We start from the raw sequence: 22,209 nt of genomic DNA on the forward strand, positions 1-22,209 counted from the left end.
CGAATTGGGTTTTAATTTAGAAAAGTGGTGGGAGGAGCGCGGTGAGTGGAAGGTCGGTTAGGAACCAGTGCTAGATAGAGCACCAGGAACGCAGTGTCGGCAGAGGATCCTTTGGTAAAAATGTAGGCTCTGGAGGTGGCTTCCAGGTGTAGGGAGGAAAGAATGTGAAACGGTGTCTCTGTAGTGTCCCGTGGAGAAGTTCGGGAGGACGGTTTGGTGTTGCCGGCTCTTTGGGGGAGTCAGACCAGGAAGCCCCTTCCTCATTCCGCACGGACGGGGAAACGACCAGTCGCCTGCCAGGTGTGCCCCGGGACTAGCCATGCGGACCGTCCCCACTTGCCCATCTCCCCTACTAAGTGGAGGAAGGGCCAGCCCTTTGCTGTTCTGACCCGAGGGCCTTTTTAGTTGTCTTTTTAGTTGTCTACATCGTTCTCCCCCCCCCCCCCCCCCCCCGTTCCCCCCCCTTTTTCCCCTCGCCCCCCTTCCCCCCCCCCCCCCCCCCGCCCCAAGGAGAACCACCATTGACAGCTTCGTTCCATTAGAACCCAGATCTCCCCGGAGCCCAGATTCTGGCCCCTCCTCCTAGATCCTCGGACGCTCCAAGAGGAACAGGGAGGCCTGGCGTGGGGGAAGCTGCGGGCAGAGTGGAGGCAGCCGCGCCCTCGCGCCGCCCTAGACTGCGCCGGGCTCCCGCCCCCGGCTCCCACCCCCGGCCTGCCGCCCAGCGAGCCTGCCCGGAGCGCTCCGGGCCACCCGGCGGGGCGGGTCGTTCGGGCTCCGGGTCTTGGCGGCTGCCGCGGGGGAGGCGGGCACGTGTTAGGGCGGGGGGGGGGGGTTCCACCTGGCCACGCTGCACGCCCTCTGCGGGCTGGCTTGGCCCGGGACGGGCGTCCACGGCGGGCGCACCGAAGCGGGAGTTCATCGATCCCCCGAAAGGAGGGATTTGGCAGCTCGGCCGCTGCCGTCGGGGCGGTGGGCTTCGGACGCGGGCAGTTCGCTCCCACGGCCCCCTGCCCAACTTCGGGCCCGCCAGTCCCTGCCCCAGTGGGCACCGCCGCCGTCCGCCTCGACCTTCGAGGCGTCCCCCAGTCCCGCCCGTCCCAGATCCCGGCACCCACGTCCACATGGGCAGACTGGCAGCGCGGCCACCAGGTCCGACCCCCGGGAGGGGACTTGCTGAAGTCGGGGCCCCGCCCACTGCTCCCGTAGCCCCGCCCACGCCTCGCCTCTGCCCCGCCCACCGTTCCCTGGCTCCTCCCCTTCCTGCCGGCTAGCTCTCGGCGGCCGCCCGCCCGCCTCGGCCGGGAGCGGAGCCCACTGCTCCCTTCGGCCGCCCCGCCCCGCCTGCCTCCCCGCCCCTCCCGCGCGGGCGGTCCGAAAACCCGGAGCGCGGGAGCGCGGCTCCGCCGGGCCCGGGCAGCCGCACTGGGCATGCTCAGTAGCCGGGGCAGGTTTTTTTGGTCACAAGTAGGAAGCTTTTTGCACTACACCGGAGAGGGGGAGCCACGGAGCCAGCCGCGCTGCCGTGCACCGCCGCCGCGCCCGCCCCAGCCCGGCCCGGCCCCGCGGCGGGGCGCGATGAGCCCGAGCCCGAGCCGGCCCGCCGGGGAGTGAGCGCGGGGCGCGGAGGGCGCGTTGCGCAGCTGCTCCTGCGCACAACCCCGCCGCCGCCGCCGCCGCCGGCCCGCACTGGCAGTGAGTGTGAGAGGCTCGTCCGTGCTGAGCTCCTGGCGCCGGGAGCGGGAGCGGGAGCAGGAAGCGCAGGCCACGCAGGGACCCAACTGAAACAAAGTGTCGGCCGCCCGGCGGCGGCGGTGCCTCACCCCGACCCTGCCCCTCCCGCCCGCCCGCAACTCCGCCGCCCACCATGGCTTCCGAGGAGCTGTACGAGGTACCTCCCCTCCCCCTCCCGGACCCTCGGGCCGCCCCGCGCCGCCCCTCCCCGGCCCCGGCCCGGCGGCGTCCAGCCCGACGGCCCGGCTCTGCCGCGGGCGCCCGCCTCGCCCCCTCCCCCTCCGCGGCCGCAGTTTGCTGGACGGGAAATGTGTGCGAGGGGAGCCGGAGCCACGCTGCTCCGAGGGGCCCGGCGGGCGGTGGGGGGGGGGTGCTCCCCGGAGTTGTCGGGCGCCTGGGGGGGCTCCGGTCGTGGGGAAGTAGCGCTGACACCAGTGACTTGCTCAGACTGAGCCCAAAGTGTTCTTGGCGAGGGCAATGGGTGTGAAGCCCCTGTTACTGCTTGGCGGGGTCTGTAGGCGGTGCGGGGGTGTTTTTCCTGTCCATTTAATAAAGCATTTTGTAGAGGGTTTTGCCTCCGGTTTGGGGAGTGGGGGCCCGAGAGGAAGAGTGCAACTGTCTCGACTCTGTCCCTAGTCAAAGCGATGCAAAATAACGCACCGAAAATGCTAAACGTTGACCACATGCTTTAATTAGGTTAGCATTGTGGCCAGAGCCAGGAAATTTAAATTTAACGCTGATACACCGTCATTCATTTGCGCCGCAGCGTTGCAAGTAAGAAAGGGCACAATCAGAGCTGTAAGTTTCGAACGATGGGTTTGCCAGCTTCAACTTCGAGTTTTGGAGTTCTCTGTTTGGATCTTTAGACATATTTTTGTATGCCTCGGTGTAACTTCTTGACGTATTTCAAAGTAGACTTCCTTGGGAGTACAGAAGCTTGGAAGGCTTTCGGTTCTTTTGGATAAATGATTTTCTGTTTATATATGTGTTTATATATATATCTGTTTATATATGTATATTTATAAATACAATCTTCGGAGGAGACTTAAACTTCGGGATACTCTCTGGATTCACCTTTATGATGCGTTTAGGGACCTGGGTGTTTAGGGGCTTAAGTAAGCGTCTGTAACCAGTAGAGCCCCATGGCCCTTGTCAACCCCTAGTAAGTACCCGGTGAACCTTCTGAGGTTTCATTATTGCAATTGGCATAGAATGGCACTCTCTTTTCGACAGTGATAGCCTTCTAGCAACTTTTTGTTGCTTTTTAAAAGCAAGTGTTTGCAGAGATTCTTGGGAGGAGGCTGCCTTTTGTAAAAATAATGGTAAAATTGTTGCCTCCCCTTGCATTGTATGTGGTCAGTGTACCTTGGCTGGCACTGAAAACGTTCCATTCTTTTCGTCCATTTTACCCATTAGCTGCACCTAAGACACTATCTTGGGTCATTTGGATAGGTAAATGGGAAAAAGATTTGTCCTCAAGAAATTTTCCTTCTAGGAGGGAAGGTGATGTGCCTGGGGAAGGTCCATAAGCAGAGGCTAAGATAAATGCAGATCTTTCAGGCTGATAAACAGTTGGGAAAATACAGATGAGGGATTTTGGTTTCTGCATTAGATTATTCTTTGCTAGTTTAGGTTTTACTATTCACTCTTAATTTTTGTGATTATAAATACATGATCACTTAAGTCATCCCATTAGTGTTTGGGTGAGGGTAGCACCTTATACATAAGTTGTATCTTATGTGTCTAAAAGTGTTCCTGAAGACAGTAGGTTTACTGCCAGTGCTTTATGAATTAAATTTAGTTCTTTATTTTTTCTTCTCTTAGGTTTAGTTTAGGTTTAGGTTTGGTTTAGGTTTAGGTTTTCTAGTCACTACTTTCCTGGCAGAATTTCATGTATAAGTCACATTTTGTTCAAAATTAGTGGTCATTCAGCATGTTCATTGAATGTCTGCTCTAGGGTGATTCCCTAGGGAGGCAAAAAGTATGAGGATGGTTCATGTCCTTGACATTTATTGGGGAAGAACTAAGTACATCACAAAGAAATGCTATTCTGTCATGATTGACCTTCTAATTTTGGGTTTTGTGTTAGTTTTGAAATAAATTATAGAAGTATAGTTGAAATGATAGTAAATAATGCAATAGTATCCTTCAGGATAAGTTCTCTAACTTCTTTATCTTTACATGTAGGCAACGCTGACTCTATGACTATATTGTGATTGAAAATTGATATTTGAAAGTTCTGCATAGTGGTTGAGAGCCTGCATTTGGAGTCAGAAAACCTAGTTGTTGAAATCCAACCCTGTGACCTTGGGCAAATTAGCTTGAAAGCTCAGTTTCCTCATCTGCAGAATTGGGATCAATGCTTACCTCACAGAATTGTGAAGTTCAGGTGAAAAAAAAAAATGTAACTCATACCCCACAATTCCCATAGTGAACACTCAGTAAGTGGTGGTTATTGTCATATTTTAACTGATCTAACATGTCTCCCTGAGACCTGGTTGTGTTTCTTAGAGAAAATTATACTGTTTTAATTGAGACAATATTACTTGTGAGGCTGAAATGATACTCAATCATAAATAAACACTATAGCCTATCAGGCTATTTGACAAGATTAGGGAGGACATTAAGGTACCTTAGTAATAAGGTTATGGACATTAGTTGCTTTGTTTTGTTTGGTTCTGCATAAATCAAAACAGAAGTTTCATGTTTGGCCTCAAACTCTATAATTCTGTAGGGATGTATTGACAAAGGAGGAAGTTCAAAGTCTTGCTTCTTGATGTAACCTGGTATGGTAAGAGCACAGGTTTGCTGTAGCTGTGTGAACCTCGGTGAATTATCTGATTGCTAAGCCTCTATTTTGTCACCTAAAAGAAATGAGATTTCCAAATCTCACAAAACAAACTGAGGGTTGCTGGGGGTGGGGGCGGGGAGAGGGTGGTTGGGTTATGGACATTGGAGAGGGTATGTGCTATGTATGGTGAGTGCTGTGAAGTGTGTAAATCTGGTGATTCACAGACCTGTACCCCTAGGGCTAATAATAATTATATGTTAATGAAAAATTAAAAAAAATTTTTTTAAAGAAATGAGATCTCCAGCACTTAGCATGGTGCCTACTATATGGTAATAGGTCCTCAGTAAATTTTTTTTTTTTAAGATTTTATTTATTTACTTGACAGACAGAGAGGCAGGCAGAGAGAGAGAGGAAGGGAAGCAGGCTCCCGGCTGAGCAGAGAGCCCGATGCGGGGCTTGATCCCAGGACGCTGGGATCATGACCTGAGCTGAAGGCAGAGGCTTTAACCCACTGAGCCACCCAGGTGCCCCAAATGTTTAAAGTGGTTATTGTAACTATGTGAATAAAAAATAAGGGAACAAGATAGGGTGGAGTATCCGCCTTATGAAATTGGAAGAGCATCTGTTGAAGACAGAATGGATTTACTCTCTGTATCTCTAGCAGCTAGGATTAGGAAAGACAGATTTTTTACTTCTGCTGAGTACTTCATAACTTTCAAAAAAAGATAAGTGTCCTGTAGATCGGGGGTCTAGACTTTACGGGAAGGACCAGGCAGTTGATATTTTAGACCCTGTAGACCATGCAGTCTTTGTTGCGACTACTCAGCTCTGCTGTTGTAAGGCAAAAGTAACCATAGATAGTGCCTAAACGAATGAGTGCCATTTTCCAATAAGACTGTTATGGACAGTAAAATATGAATTTTATGTAATTTTTACATGTCATAAAATCCTGTTGTTCTCCGTCCCCTCCAATCACTTAAAAAATGTAAAAATGTAAAAATCATTCTCAGCCCATGAGTTCCACAAAATCCATGGGCTGGATTTTGTTTGCTCACCTCTGCTATAGATGACCAGCTACTCAGGAACTGAGGTTGAGGCATATGGAAGTGGAGTGTGAAATAATAAAAGTCCTTCTAGCTCCAATCCCAGCTCTGGACTGGGTTCCATTCTTTCCTGCTGTATAATGAAGGAAATAGCTATGTGTCTTCAGAAATTCTCTCTCCTGAACTTCCTCATCAGTAAGATGTGAAGCTTATATGACTTTAGCATGTAAAAGGAGTTTCCACTTGATAAAGTACTATACCCAAGTGTTAAATGATTATATTATTCTGGGGAACATCTTTATATTCTTCCATTCTGGTTTTTTTTTTTAAGATTTTATTTATTTAAAAAAAATATTTTATTTATTTATTTGAGAGAGATTGCGCATGTGCGCACAAGCAGGGAGGAGAAGCAGAGGGAGAGGCAACTGTCCACTGAGCAGAGAGCCGATGCGGGACTCTATCCCAGGACTCTGAAATCATGACCCGAGCTGAAGGCAGATGCTTAACTGACTGAGCCACCCATCATCACATCTTTTTCCATTATTAATTAAAGAAAGAAAAAAACCTACCCAGCTCTCAAACCCTGAAACCAAACCTGTTTTCGTTTGGTATTTGGGATTTCAAAGCATCAAGTAAATTGATTATATCACCAAAGAAAACGGTGGATCAGGAGGACGTTATCTACTGGTCAATTACCACCATAAGACTTCATTCATGTGGGACTGAATAAGGAATGCACACTGTAGTAGAATGGAGATACATTCTCCTTATATGTATATCTTAATAATTCTTTTTTTTCCTCAGTGGATATGGGGTTTTTCCCTTGAGAACTATTATAATAGCTAATTTAAATTTTAGTAAGATTTCAGTGATCTAGTCGTGGCCTTCTGAGAAATTATCTAACATATGCATATTCCGGTCTACCAAAAATGGAAGTAAGTTTTAAAGAATGAAATTGTATCTGGCTTATAAAAAAAAGTCTAAAAATGGGTTAGTTTGGAAGGATAATCAGAATTTGGGGGAAAGGTAAGTCTTTTGAATTTTTCTTATTGCTTTGGGATATCATTGCTCTGTCTCCTATGCACCACACAAATCTTGTGTACATTGACCAAAAGCACAGTTATAAATTAAATCTGCTTGTGTAATTCCAGTGAAATTCACAGAGATCAAGAGACTTTCAATGGATGTTGGTCAAGATAAACCTGCATCTGTTGTATGTGCATGGCTCTGAAAAGATTGACCAACATAAGAAAAAGAAAAGAGTTGTTTGACTTCTGGATTTGATTGGGGGGCAGTAAAGTCAAATTTGTATTTTGAAAATTAATATCTTGAATGTGAATTGCTGAATATTATTTATTTGCCTAAACAGTAGCATGGAGACATCCCATGTGCTTTACCTCTGAATTTGCTTTTAATTCCTGCATACTAGAATAAGTCTTTCTTTCTATAATATCTAAAAATCATTAAATTTTTTTCCATGCTAATGATTTTTAATCATCAAAGATATTTTCATGATGTATAGGAAATACTTTATTTGCAGTATTCTGATTCACAGTTTTGAATATCTGTGATGCACAAAGCCAATATGAGTCCAATTTTTGTGAATAAGTACTTTTTATATTGCATGTGTTTCTGGGTGCAATGGCATCATCTGGGGTCCTTTTAAAATACAGATTCTTGGGCCCAAACTGTGAGAGTGTAGTTTTCAGTGTTTGAATGGAGACCAGAATCTATGTTTCCAAAAAGCTTCTTTATGGAATGCAAGTGGATGTAGGAGCCTTTGGATTGCAATGGTCTTTGTTTTCTGACACTGAGGCTACACTCCGTGTTGAGGTGGGGAGGGGTTAGGATCTGCCTTTGCCGAAGAACTCCAGGTGGACCAGACTAGTCCTTTTTCAGGCTCTTTGTTGCTGGCTGTTAACTGAGTCATTCCAGGAAGGGAGTATTAAAAACACTAGGTAACTAGCTAAGGATGCTTTCATGTCTATTTTCTGTCTTCATTGTATGACATACTTGTCCATCAGGTTGTAAGATTGATGCTTACACTCTTTAAAACTAGGAATTTTTTTTTCTGATCATTATTTCCCAAAGTTCACATATTGCAATTGTTGCACAATTGTTGAATTACACCTTAATGAAAGCATGAATTATAGGAATGACTCTCCATTCGTGACCCTTTCCCTCCAGAATCCCCCCTCCCCCAGAAATTATGCCCTGTGCTGTTCCTTTTACACTTAGTTCCTCCTTTGCATATGCGGTTTCAACTCTTGAAGAACTTCTGAGTTTACTGTTTCCCACACAAACTTAATTCTCTTTAGCCTTTTAAGCTGTGCAAGGCCTTGGGGGATCTGTATTCTGTGGGGAGTCTGGGAAAAGTCTTTCCCATTTGTATGAAAATTTGTACAAGTCTGTATAAGAGTTTTTCTGAGGGAGAGGATCAGTAGCTTTCATCTGTTCCTCAAAGGGATCTGTGACCCAAAACAAGTATTAAAATTGTTCTTGAGATCTTTGAGCTAAGACTTGACTTTCACTGCCCTTTGTTGATTACTCTGACGTTATTTTTGCCAAACTCAGCTTGACTTCAGCCAGAGTCCACAGTAGAATCATATTAAAACTTCACTGATTGGATTTGGAAGTTGTACACTATTTCTTTAAGTGGCTATTCTCAAAATTATACATGCATGAAGTCTAAAGTCAATCCAAAGGAGAATGGGAGGTAACAGGCTTCAAGTTATGGAATGAATGAGTCACAGGGCTGAAAGATACAGCAAAGAGAATATAGTCAGTGGTATTGTAATGGGATTATATGGTGACAGATGGTAGCTGCACTTGGGGTGAGCATAGTATAATGTATACACTTGCCCAGTCACTATGTTGTGTGCCTGAAACTAATGTCTTCAGTTAAAAAGAAAGTTAAGCAATATTTTAGCTTCATTTCTGACAGTATAAGGACTTCAGAATCCTTTAATTCTGATCCAGCTCCCCCGAATTTACTTATATGCTGTTATTTTCCAGTGTTTCCGTCTGTGGGAAAAAAACGTTATACAATAGGACATTATTATTGTATACAGATAATATTTGTTTAGATTTACCCATATCTTTACCAGTTTCTTTGATCATCGGAACTTCCTTCTGGGATTCCTTTCTTGGGTGTACCTTTTAGAGATTTCTTTAGTGAAGGGTTATTGGTGGAAATTTTTTCTTTTTTTTCCCCATTGTATGGACATGTCTCTGCCTTCATTTTAGGAAAATAGAATTGATTTCAAGTGAAACCAGTTAATTGGTTAATTTCTTTAAGCATTTGAAGATACTTAATCCATTGTGTTCTGTCTTTCCCATTATGGTGGAAGAGGTTGTTGTCAGCTTAGGTGTAGTTACTCTACAGGAGATCTGTCTTCTGTCTCTGGTTGCTTTTGGGATCCTCTCTTTGACTTTGGTGTTCTCTAGTTTTATTATGGTATATCTCTGTTGAGACTTTCTATTAATAAGGTTTATAAATGTGCTTCTTTTGTCAGTTTTGCCTTGTTCTCAAAGTTTGTCCATTTTGTCATAAAATACTGCTATTCTTGTATATACTTCAAGAATTTCACCAAGTAGTTATTTATAAGGTCTTCTCATTTTATCCTCCCTATCAAAGGGTAAGAACCCTCTCATTTCCATCTTCTTGTTTTAGTTTTGTTTGTATTCTGGGTTTTTCCTTGGATCTGACTTCTAGATCACTGATGAACTGTGCCTAATTTGCTATGTAACCCATCCATTGAGTTTTTAATTTCAACAATTATATTTTTGCTACATTTTCTGGGGTTCCCTCCACCCCAGAACTGTAGCTTGTTTTCTTTCTTTACTTTTATGATTGAATCATTCTTTATGGTTGTGTTGGAGAGAGTTATGGGACTGATTATGAAAATGATATAATAGTTATAAAACTAAGGCTTCTAAGGCAGAATGTTCAACATCTTTGTTCTGTCCGCCTTGATGTTTAAGCATATTTTCTCAAGCTTTTCTTTACCTGAGTTTGGCCTGTTCATGTAATCTGGGCTACTAAAGCCATAGTTGTTGGCTTACTTTGTCCACACCTGCATAGTCCATCCATTTCTACCTTTGTGCTGCCATTTTCCCAATAGATGGATCTCCCAGCTTGCTAGCTTCAGTGTCAGTCCTCATTTGGGACCTCATTAGAATTCACAACTTGTAGGAATCATCCCCTCCAAACTCTGTGAATAATTTACTGTTTTCTTTTGCACTATTGATTACTAATTTGCACTTGAAGTATTACTTTCTCCAGGTTATTAAATAATACCATGTGTATTTTTTTTTCTGGAATGGTCGGATATTTTTTGGTTTGTTGCAGTGCTTAATCTGAGGACCTGAATGTGGTGAGCAGGCAAAAATGGCCAACTTTTAGTTGAAATACAAATATTACAGTGACTGGAGTTATGTTGTTGGAAATTATACCATGTGTGTGTGAATTGTGCATTTAGGTATCTTGTTTGAAAAAAACCCTACATGGTGTTTTGGAGGAAAATTATTTCTAAAATAATTTGGAAGAAAATTGTACTATAAAGAGCGTTTGAAATGTTCGTCATAGTATTTGTGTTTAGCTGTTGGTGAAAAGTGTTGGGGGGGATATCTAAAAATACTCTCTAGTCGGAGAAGTTAACCACAATATATTTAGGAAATGCCTTTGCTTTTTGTCTTCATTTATAATGGGCTCTGCAATGTGAAGTTTTTAAGAGGTTGGTATTTTCCTAGTGTTCGTTGATAGAGCCCAGTGATGTTGATTGGAGATAATGAATATCTGTGGTTAAAATGTACCCATTTTTCATCAGTAGTGTGTTTAGGATTTTAGGGCATCACAGAGTTGCATACAGAAGCATTTGCTATGTTAACATGTAGCTAATTTGGGTGTCTCAGCTCTTTAGAATATGTGAGAACCTGGACCAAATAAAGTCTTTTTGACTTGTAGAACGGAGTCACACCCTGTATACATTGAACAGTTCTGGGTTTCCCTTCGAGACTGTTTTCCTTTATTTTGGGCATGATATGCCTGCACTTCACTGACTTCCTTATAATGTTAGGAACAGCTACATGGTAAGGGAAGGAGAGCTATCAAAGGCATGTGGGTAGACATTAATAAAATTGCTCTTGAGATGAGCTAGTGACGGCACCTCTGGGTCATGGAAGGTAGGGGCTCCTTAGCCCCACAGAGCATGTGAAAGGCATGCTTATGAAAAGAAAGCCATATCTTGAAAAGAGTTGTCAAAAATGATTTTTTTGAAAAGGTTTTGGCATGTAAGTGACAAAATTCATTTTATGGTGTATTTTCCAAAGATTCTACCCAAGTATTCCTAACAGCGGAAGCAAGAGATCACGTAGCCTCCTGAAGAGCGGGAGGTGGATGTTGGGGGATGGATGGCCTGCTGCAGTCCTGGCCTGGTTTTGAATTCTCATGTTACTTAAATCTTTGTGAAGTTAACAGCATATGCCATAGAAGATGTTTTGGTTTGATATTAAATGTCTTTAAATGTATTTACTGGTGCATACTTCTCCATAAAGCCCTGGGTCAGGTTGGTGTTTTGGGAAGGTGAGTTAGTGTCTTCAGACAGCTCTCAATCTCCCACTGGGTGTGGGCATCAGTAAGGAGCAGGGGCTTGCTGTCTGTCTTCTGTGATGACACCAGGTCAAAGAATTGTTAGCTGATTTGTTGACCTGTAAATGAGAATACTTGAGTGATCAAAAAATAATTTTTTTATCTCATTTCAGTAATTCTTACCACTGAAGTTTAAATATACTTATTTTTCACCTCAAGTAGTCTTATTTCTGGGTGTCCTGAAGAGGCACTCGATGCTTTTACCTCGAGTCTATCTGCTGATTCTCTGCTTAAAATGATGATTGTGCTGTTCCTTGGGATCAGTCATAAGAGCATTTGTGGGGTCCCTGTTGGAATAGGGGCCTCTCTGGCTGAAGAACTCCTCCCTGCCCATGGGCTAGGCTGGTACCCCCTTAGTAAACTTCCTGTCTTTCATCTCCTCTTTCTTCCTGAATGTTCTTGTCCCCATGTCCAGCTCTGGTCCTTCAACATGATTTTCATCCCTCTGCCATCTCCCCTTTGGGTTGAGCCTTCATTAGTTTTGGCTCTTGACTCCAGCCTCCGTACTTGCTTATTGCCTTGGTAAAGCTCTGGCCCGGCAAGTAGTACTCTGTCTGCTCACTTTTTCTTATTTAGCTTTTCATGTGTGCAGTCCAGATGGAAATCCTCTGCCCATCTCACTTCGGACACCTGAGGTGGAGGTTAGCCACCTCTCCAACTCTTGGCAAGCAAACAGGCCCCCTGCCTTAGTCCTCTAACTTCCCTCTTGTATGCAGATAAGCTTTCAAGCTTATTAAAGCAAGAGGTCCGTGATTATTACCATTTCTAGGAAGGGAGAGAGAGGTGTATGTGGCAGAAGGTGTAAACTAGAATATGACTTGTAGTACTCTTCCCTCAGGGTGCACATGTGACGAAAATTTTCTCCAAAATTATTTTATATGCCACCATTCAACACCACTAGCTTCAGCTCATAAATGAGCTTTTTGAGGATGTCTTGATTAAATTGATAGATACTTATCTAAAAATGTATTTCTAGGGGAGACGATCCTAAGTGGCTGTAGGTTGGAACTGCTTAAAAATGAAACTGCAGCGATTATGTACAATGAGTTTAAAAGATTGTGGAATGAGGGCCGCCTGGCTGGCTCAGTCGGAGTTGTGTGCAACCCTTGATCTCTCAGGGTTGTGAGTTCAAGCCCCATGTTGGGTGTAGAGATTACTTAAGTAAATAAGTATTTAAAATAAATGAAAGATTGTGGAATGAGATCTTGTCAAGATGTGTGGGCCCATCTTGGCAGGAGGGAGTTAATGTGTTAAAATCAGACACATTCAGTTTTCCCAGGAACCTGATCAAAACCAACAGAAAAGAGGTTGTGGTCATGAGTGGGCAGGTTTACAGCAGTGCTGCACCCCCACCTTCGTCAAAAGATGGCCTGGGAGAGGAAAAGACCAAAACCACGAAGTAGAGGGTCAGGTGGAGAAAGGACTGTTCTAAAATGCAAGTCTCTTATGTGCATTAATCCCCCTGGAAGGAAGGTTGAAACCTCAGAGTCCTTGTCTTGGCTGATTTCTGTTGCAGTAGAGGGACATGCCTTAGAAGTTGGTAAGTTTTTTAAAAGGCCTTACATAGAGTGGAACAGGTCTCCCCTTGAGGAAGTGTGTTTCCTTAGAGCTTGAGAAGGAAACATTGATTGGAGCAAGTAAGGACATTCATGTGACCATGGCATTGAGAACTTCGGTTTTCCCATGGAGGCAATAGGCAGAAGATTGGAATGCCCCATTGTGTTCCTGAGCCCCTCACTCTCCTGAGTGACTGGGGTGGGAACTAAAAATAGGGTGGAAATTTCCATCCTTCATGTGCTTTTTCACCACTTCCACCACTCAGAAATGTGACCACGATTTTTCCAGAGTCCTTCTACCAAACAGGAGCTCCCTTCCTGCACCTACCTGTTAGGGCCACAGCTGACTATCTCCTGTGCTCCTTGGGAGGAGGGATACCCTTGTGTCCTTCACTGAATCAGGCAGAACTGCTTCCCATAATTCCCCAGGTGATGTGAGGTCAGCCAGAGCCCTTACCCTGTCAAACCAAAGGGTTCTTTGGTTTTCAGTTGCCCTTCTCTCCTTAGCAGTATCCCTGGTTAGGGCAGTGATCCTGGGGGCAGAGCTGGCTGTGCTCACCATCCATCCACCCTTGCACCACCCACTTTATTGCTGGGCTAGCTCCAGTCTGGTTCCGTCCCCGCTCCAGGCATCTCTCTGAATCCCTGTGAAGGTGGTTCAAACTACAGAACCTACTACCTACAGAGAAAGAGTGTCTTAAGACCCAGGTGCAGTGATGTCTCAGCTTTGGGGGGGAGGGTGTATATCAGAAGCTCCTGTCACTCAGCATGGTTGTAGGATCAATTAATGATCCAAGATTTGTTTCCAAATTAGTGTTTCTTTCTTTCGTTTTCGTTAGCTCTCTTGCATTTTTGGCCTTTACTAACTCTGGGTCAAGGGCAATGTGACTGAGAGTTCCTGTCTTTACCTCCTGCCCACTCTTTCAGTCCTTCTTCTCATCCAGCCCCTGTTGGAGAGCTCTACCCTGCTGCACTCCATATAATATGGCATCGAACTATTCAGAAAAGTTTAGCTTCCTGTTCTTAGTGAAAAAGCCAAGTGAACATAGAATCCTTCAGTCTTTTTTTTTTTTTTTAAGATTTTATTTATTGAGAGAGAGCATGAGAAGGGAGAGACTGACTCAGAGAGAAGCACACTCCCCACTGAGTGGGGAGCCTGACGCTGGACTCAGTCCTAGGAGTCCGGGATCATGACCTGAGCCAAAGGCAGTCACTTAACCAACTGAGCCACTCAGGTGCCCCTCCTTCTGTCTCTCTAAAACAATGAACTTTCAGACTAAATTCAGCTACTCTTTACTTGCCCCTCCCCCCACCTTTCCCTGTGGTTTGTTTGAAAATGGATTTCTCACTCCTGCTATACATCATTATCAATTTAGGACATGCCATCCGGCCAGGTTTTTGCTTATCTATCATATATAAAACATCAACAAAGACACAGAAGAACAACAAATATAAAAAGATGTCTTTACCCTCCTCATCTATTTTGGAACTATGTTAGCAAAAACTAGTAAACATTCTTAAACAACTTGTGTTTGTTAAAAGTGGCATTCGAAAGAGTTCTTCAAGAGAGTTTATAAATGATACTCATGAAACCTTTTAAATAGGAAGATTGCTTACATTAAAAAAATCTTTTACTTAATAAATTTTAATGAGCATTTAATAACATGACTCAGTGCTGTATTTAAGTATGCATAGGTGACCTTTTGCATTAGCATGCTATATGAAAATTTCTCCGAGTTCAGGAGGCATTGCCTCATGGTTTAGCATTTAAGTTGTTTGAGATGTTATTGTCCTATAAGACATACACCTGCACCTTAACCAAGAGTAACCCACTCATTTTCCTTGCTGTGAGGACTAAAGTTAAGGGTTTCTTAAACTCTTTGTAGTATAAGTTGACAGATGATGGTAGTTCCATTATAAAAGGTAGACAGGATCCTAATCAATATTTTAATCTGCCTTTTCTTCCATGGTTACCATATTTGAGGTCAGTAAGCAGAACATAAAGCAGATGTGACTAAAACAATGGCGTTTTCTGATGTAGTTTGTGGAAGCAGAACAGGAAAACTCAACTAATTACCTGTAATTTCAAAGGCAGCCAGTAGGTTTCCTGGGCCCAGCAGCTTGAAGATCTTCTGTATGGGCCTAAAAAATGAGTGGCTAATTGTAGGATAGAAAGTGAATAAGCTTTGCATGAGATTAAACAAATTTGTGAGGAGAATGAACTTAATGCTCCATCCTGGATAGCGATTTTTGAGTGTCATCAAAGATTTCAAGTTCAACAAGTATTTATAATGAAGCAGAAAACGTTGATGAAAACAGGAAAGATCAGAGATTCCATTTGCCCAATATTTTTGTCCACAAAAAATAAGCAGGTGTTCGCTTTGGAAGAGAGTTTGAAAGTTCCTTCAAAGATGATGAATGTAAACAGTGATGATTTGACATTTCCTATGATACTTATTATAAAAGAAAGAGAACGGCGTAAAGGGTTTGGAGAGTACATTAAAGAAGACAGGTCCAACATAAACTTTAAAAGACTCGTGCCCAGTGGCAAGCATTAACATTCCCAAGAAACAAGAAAGGAACAGTGTCAAATCAGAATGTGATTTTTGTCACCAGTAGCACTGTTCATTGTATAACTGATTCTCATGAGGATCACGAGATGCCAAGGGAACAAACCTGAGGCCTGAGCGATGGGTTTATTAGGATGCTTCATACTGTCTGTGAACAGCCTCTTCTGATTTACAGCATGCCGTCGGTGTAACTCAACTAGACTTACAGTCCTGTTAGTTCATATGTTAGTTCATTCCAAGACTCATTTCTCCCTTAGGGAGTAAAGAATTGGTGCCACGGAGGATATTCGAAAGACTGTGTCTGAGGGCAGTCCTAAACAGAAGACTCTGGGAGTGTTTTGTGTTAACTGCCTCTTTGAAATAAGAGTTTGGCCTCTTAAAGTCAGTCCTTGAACCAGCTGACATCCGCTTGGCAGGACAGGTCCTTTGAATGTCATTGTGTCAGAACTTATGTGGTCTCTTCACCCTAACTCGTGGTTCGTGTGTGAAGGCCCTATGTATGTTTACCGAGAAAAGAAGAGGGAAGTCTAAGAAGGAAAGAAAAGGTAATCTTTGCTCTCCCATCCTAGATCAGCTACCACGAACCATAGAGGACCACCGTTCTGGACCTCTCGATGCATCAGTCCAGTTAGAAGAATGGGGGTGTACAGAGAACAGTTATTTCATAAAAGAATTATATACATGCTGTTCAAAAGAAGACAGAAACTTGAAGGAACTATAGAATTTTATATAAACACCTTTTTTCCCCATCTGTCCATTTTACTGATTTGTTGGAGTTCTTTGTAATGGGTGCTACCTTTGTTATGTATGTTGCGGACATCTTCTCATCTGTGATGTGTCTTTATTCTTTAAAAAATTTTAAGCCTAGGGGCACCAGGGTGGCTCAGTTGTTACGTGTCTGTCTTTGGCTCAGGTCATGATCCCCGGGGGCCTGGGGTCAAGCCCACATTGTGCTCCCTGCTCTGCAGGAAGCCTGCTTCTCCTCCCATTCCCCCCGCTTGTGTCCCCTCTCTTGCTGTCTCTCTCTGTTAAATAAATAAAGTCTTTAAAAATTTTTAACTGTGTAATATAGTTCCATATTAACTAAGTTCTACATTTTAACGTAGACAAACTTATTTCCCCCATTTTGTTTCTTACTGAAGACATCCTTCCTACCCCGGGATCATTGTCTTCTATCTTTGTTTAAGAGTTTGCTACTTACAGGATGAACGTCCGCCTGCTTTTATATATGGTACGAAGTTGGGATCTGATTTCTTTTCTAATCTGTTGTCACTATTTATTAAACAGCCCATCCTTCCCCCACTAGTTTGCCACCTCCGCCATAATGTAAAGCTTTCATCTACGTGTGGGTCAGTTTCTTCTGTTCAGTTGGTATTTGGCTTTTCTTGATCACATCACACTGCTGTCATTAGTATGGTTTATAATATGCCTTGGAAACTTGCCCTCCCAGACATCTTTATCTTGTCCTGGTTTTCTGAAAAATGTGTTAGCCCATCTTATTGGCACGCTCTGCCACTTAAACTTTGCGATCCTCACGTTGAATTATACAAGAAACCACATTGGGGACCTGAGAGATAAAGTCCCTGCCTCAAGGACCGTATATTCTAGTGGCGGCGCAGACTGGTTAGGGTACTGCTGGTGCCTTGGGGGGTGTGTTATTTGTATGTAAATTGTTAGAGAAAAGCCTCATTGATAAGGTGACACTTGGGACTTGAAAGCGAAGGAATTCCCCCCTGAGGTCAGCACGTGCTTCATTGAGTTTGAGCTGCATTCAGGAGGCCCTTGGATGTGGAGATGGAGGGAGAGACTGGTAGATGAGGTCAGGGCGGCACTGGGAGCCGTGCAGGCTCTTTGCAGGTTTGCTAAGTGCTTCGAGTTCTGTTTTTACTAAGGTGAGACGCTACTGGAGGAGTGATGTAATCAAATGAGCGCTTTTAAAAGGTTATGCTGGATGCCATAGGGAGAATAAACTGCAGGGGGACCAGGAAGGAAACAGGGGGGTTGATTAAGACACTGGCAGAATAGTTGAGACAAGAGGTGATGGTAGTTTGAAGCTTGGATGCTGGGAAATTGGGGGAGAAGAGGGTCAGTGAGCCGGGATTGCATTGGGGGTGTATTTTTGAAGATAGAGCTGAGCAGAATTTACTCCTGGGATGGACATTGAATGTGAGGGAATGAGAAGAAAAATTGAAAAAACCTGGGTTTTTAGGCTTGAGTAACTAGAAGAATGGGATTTGCTATTTTTTTTTTTTTCAGGCAGGTGTCACTCCAGCTTTGGTTTTGTTGGGGGTGAGGGCTGGTGCTGGATAAATGGGAGTTGGAGCTTAGACATGTTAAGTTTGAGATGCCTTACAGACGGGCAGGTGGAGGAGGGGTTGAGGGGCAAGGGGTCTATGAGCTTGGAAGTGAGGGCAAATGCTTTGGCGGGCGATGCTTTGAGGAGATACCAGTATGTATACGTGGTTTGAGTCTTCAGGGAGTGGATCTTAGGTACAGAGCCATGTGAAGATTCAGTCTCCAGGGCATTCACGTGTCGAGCTTGGGGGAGATAAAGGTACAGTAGAGGAAGATCGAGAGGTGAGGTGGCCAGGAAAGTAGGAGAAACGGGAGTGAGACGCCCTGGAAACCAGGTGCAGAGCATTTCCAGCAGGAGGGAATGACCCTGGTGTCCTGTGCTGCAGCTCGAACTGAGATTTGGCAGCACGTGTTTTGGCCGGTCCTGGGGATGTCCCTGGGCTTCTGAGAGGAAAGGGAAGGAGGAGTTGATTGTAGGCAACTCTCACAACCAGTTTCGCGGAATGGGAACCGGGAGGGTGAGGTAAGCCCAGAGGTTGTTTGCTTTTAAGATAGCAGAACTTAGAGTTCTGTTGTTGGGAAAGAGCTAATAGGAAGGGGGGGATGAACAAATCGGAAGCAGGAGGGAGGGCACTAACTTTCTGGAATTGGGAAGAGGGGATCAGATCAGAGAGCATGGGGCAGGGACCCAACCTCTGTCATTCCTTCCCTCTCGTCTCCTCCTTATGGTTCTTCAGTAATGCTCTGAACTTTTAAGAAGTTTTGCATGGACTTTCTTGGATTTATTCCTAGAAACCATACTTTTTCATTGCTGTATTAATGGAATCTCTTTAACGTTATTTTTTTTAAATTAGTACTTGTGTACAGAAAGGTTATTTATGTCTGTGTTTTAGATCTGGCAACCTTGTTGAACTATTCTGTTACTTGAAAATTTGTAGATTCTCTTACTTGTATGTAATCATATTTTGCACGAATAGGGGTATATTTTTTCTTTTCACGCTCACACCTGTTCTTTCTTATTCTTTTATTACGTTAGCCTAGGCCATCCGGTACAATGTTGAATAAAAAGTTACAACAACAAGCATCCTTACTTTATTATTAATTCTAAAAGTCCTATAAAATTTTATTAAGTAGAAGCTGTAAGTCTTTGCTAGATACTCTTTTTTAAAAATTTGGTTGAAGTTCTTTTATTTGTAATTTGTGAGGAGTTCTTAATCATAAGTGGTTAATGAACTGTATTGAACGTGCTTTCTGCATATATCACAGATTATCATTTTTTCTCCTTTTACTATTTTGATATGGTATATTAATATATTTTGTGATGTTGAGCCATCTTTGCCTTTCTGGGATAAACCCTGCTTAGTCTCAGTGTACATATATACATATTATTTACATAGTTAAATTCTTTTCAAAATCAGTGTTGGAATACTCACTTGAAGGAGAGGTAACCAACTTCATTTTTTTTTTTTTCTATTCTGAAACAGTTGCAGAATCTTTGGAATTTTTTTCCTATAAAATCATCTGGGCCTCTCTTGACTTTTAAGATAGGAAAGGAACCATTTTGATTATCCATTAAAAATCAGCTCTCATGGATTAGTAGTGCTTTCTATTTGTTAGGTCAATTGTGGTCTGAACTTTTTTATATTAGAATATTTTTAGGACCTTTAAAAATCTTACTGTATCTGCGATTATATACCTTCAGAACCATTTTTTAGTTTTAATTGGTTTTTTTCATATCCCTGTCATCTACTTTATTTCTTGATCTTTATTTCCTTTTGCCTCTAGGTTATCAGATTCTCTTCCTAGGTTATTGAGTTGAACACTTAGCTCATTTGTTCTTTAATGAAGGCTATAAAATGACCTATAGTACAGCTTTGGCCACATCATACAAGTTTAATTTATTATTTTTTTAATGTGAAGTCTCTTTAGATTTTCCCTTGTGTTTATTAAAAAATATTTTTGACTAGTATATTTATTCATATGTTTTTTAAATATTTTATTTATTTTAGAGCACTAGTCAGGGCCTGGGGAGAGGGTGGCAAAGGGAGGAGAAACAGATTCCCTGATGAGCCGGGAGCCTGTCACGAGCCTCAGTCGCAGCATTCCTGGATCATAACCTGAACCAGAAGCAGACGCTTAAAATACTGAGCCACGCGGGCACCCCTGTTCATATGTTTTTAAAGCCAAGAGGATTTTGTGTGTATTTGAGTACTTAAATGTATTAAATATTTTAAAGGTAAAAACCTTTTTCTTTATTGGTTTCTAATTGAAGTGCATCATAGTCAGAGAATGGTCTTAATGAACCCTTGGAAATCATGGACGTTTCCTTTTGTGATTTTGTAAAAAAAACAACTTTATTTGGGAGTTAGAGTTCAATAATTGGTTCAGGGTTCAAATATATACATTTATATCAAATTCAGTGTTCATTAAATATTGACTATACTATTCAATATGTAGTACTCCTCTATTAATAAATATTTCCTTTAAAATTTGTTTTTATATGTTATATATTCTTTAATTATATTACTGTAATAATGTTGGATAGTATTTACTAGTTATATCTTTTCCCTTTTAATTTAAAAAAGTCTCTGGTTTTGTTTAGAAGTCTTTTGTAAGCAACACGTAGCAAGTTTAAAAACTTCAATGTGGTGTCTTTTTATGAGTTTAATATATTATAGTTTATGAAATATTTGGACTTGTTAATGTTTGCTGTTTATCCTTTGTGTATTTTTTTCTTTTCAGCTGCTAGTTTGAGAGGATATTCTGTGTGGATTTGCTGTTTATTCCTTTGCTGGTTTGGAAGATACAGATTCTTTGTCTCTGACCTTGTGGTTGCCATTAATTTCTTTAAATTCTGCTTAACTATTTTCCCAAGTAATCAGATGATTCAGTAATTTCTCATCTGCTGAAATGTGACAAGGATGTCAGCATTCTTTAACTTTTGAATATATCTACTCTTCATGTTATGTTCATCCATAATTTTAAGGTTTTTTTTTCAGGGTACCAAAAATGAGTTCTATATTTAATAGTTAATTTAGCCTATCTTCTTTGAGAATATAACAAGGACACAACACACTACTAACTACTGAAATCTCCAATTTCACCCCCCCGAGATTAAGATTGTCTTGTATTTATTCTATCCTTTAAACTAGACAATTTTTTTGGTAAATCCCAGGTTATTTAAATTTTCTAACATTACATTTGAATACTTGTTTTGTTTATCCCTTCCATTCTTTGTGGGCTCCCCTCCCCCCGAATTTTATGTTATTCTTTCTTTTTTTTTAAAGATATAATTCACATACCATAGAATTTCTCCTTTGAGTGTACAATTCAGTAGTTTTTTGTATATTCACAGAGCTGTAAGACCATTATCACTGTCTGATTTCAGAACATTTTCATTAGCTGTCAATCCCCATCCCCACCCTGCACCCCTGGCAACCATTAGTCTACTTCCTCTCTATGAATTTGGACATTTCACATAAATGGCATCATACAGTGTGTAGTCTTTTCTGTCTGACATCTTTCCCTAATAACTTAGTATGTGTTCATGGTAATTCCATGTTGTAGAATATATCAGTACATCATTTCATTTTATGGTTGAATAATACTCTGTTTTGTGGACATAGCACATTTTGATTATCCACTTACCAATTAATACACATTGTTTCTACTTGTTTTCTGTTATGAATAATATTGCAGTGAACATTCATGTAGGAGTTATTATTATTATTTTTTTTAAATTTGACAGACAGAGATCACAAGTAGGCAGAGAGGCAGGCAGAGAGAGAGGAGGAAGCAGGCTCCCTGCTGAGCAGAGAGCCTGATGCGGGGCTCAAACCCAGGACCCTGGGATCATGACCTGAGCCGAAGGCAGAGGCTTTAACCCCCTGAGCCACCCAGGCACCCCCCATGTAGGAGTTATTACAAGGACATAATACTTTCAGTTATCTTGAGTGCATATCCAGGAGTAGATAAAATCACATCTTTTAATAATTATTTTAATGAAGATTTGGGATAGTAAATTCCTGGTATTTGTATGTCTGAAGATAATTTATTATCACTCTTGATGGTTTTTTAGCTGGGTATAAGTTTTATTGGTTGACAATTAAGTTTTACTAGTTTTGTAACTGATGAAAAATCTTTCCTTCTTTCCTTTATAGGTCATCTGAGTTTCTAGTAGTTTAAGATTTCTTACCTTTGATAGTTTTGTAGTTTTACTACAGTGGGTTTAAGAGTAGATGTGATACACTTTAGACCTGAGTATGTTTAGTTTTAATGTTAATGCTTTGAAGAATTGTTGTCAATGTCCATAAGGTATATAGGTCTGTAATTTTCTCTCCTTGTTTCATGTCAGAGTTATGCAGGCCTCATAAAAGGAGTTAGGAAGCATTCCCTTATTTTCTGAAATTGGTTATTATTTCTGAAGTTGGGTTTGATTCTTATATGAATGTTAATTAGAATTTATTAGTGAAACCATGTAGTACTGAAATTTTCTTTGTGGTAAATTAGACTATAAGTTCACTATTTTTAATAACATATAAAGGTATTCAAACTTTTATTTCTTTATATT

At 42.2% G+C, this 22,209-nt stretch overlaps 1 protein-coding gene across 1 annotated transcript in view; it reads left to right on the forward strand.

The window, feature by feature from the left end:
• The first annotated feature begins 1,845 nt into the window (after positions 1–1,845).
• Positions 1,846–22,209, forward strand: part of LOC111156741 (chromodomain Y like) — a 184,283-nt gene continuing 163,919 nt past the window's right edge. Inside the window, exon 1 of the mRNA XM_022517798.1 lies at positions 1,846–1,891. Within this exon, the coding sequence (XP_022373506.1) occupies positions 1,868–1,891 (24 nt within the window). The 5' untranslated portion in view covers positions 1,846–1,867. The remainder of the gene's footprint in view (positions 1,892–22,209) is intronic.

The sequence above is a fragment of the Enhydra lutris genome, unplaced genomic scaffold (assembly GCF_002288905.1).
Source record: "Enhydra lutris kenyoni isolate GAN:26980312 unplaced genomic scaffold, ASM228890v2 scaffoldscaffold48, whole genome shotgun sequence".
Classification (NCBI taxonomy): Eukaryota; Metazoa; Chordata; class Mammalia; order Carnivora; family Mustelidae; genus Enhydra; species Enhydra lutris.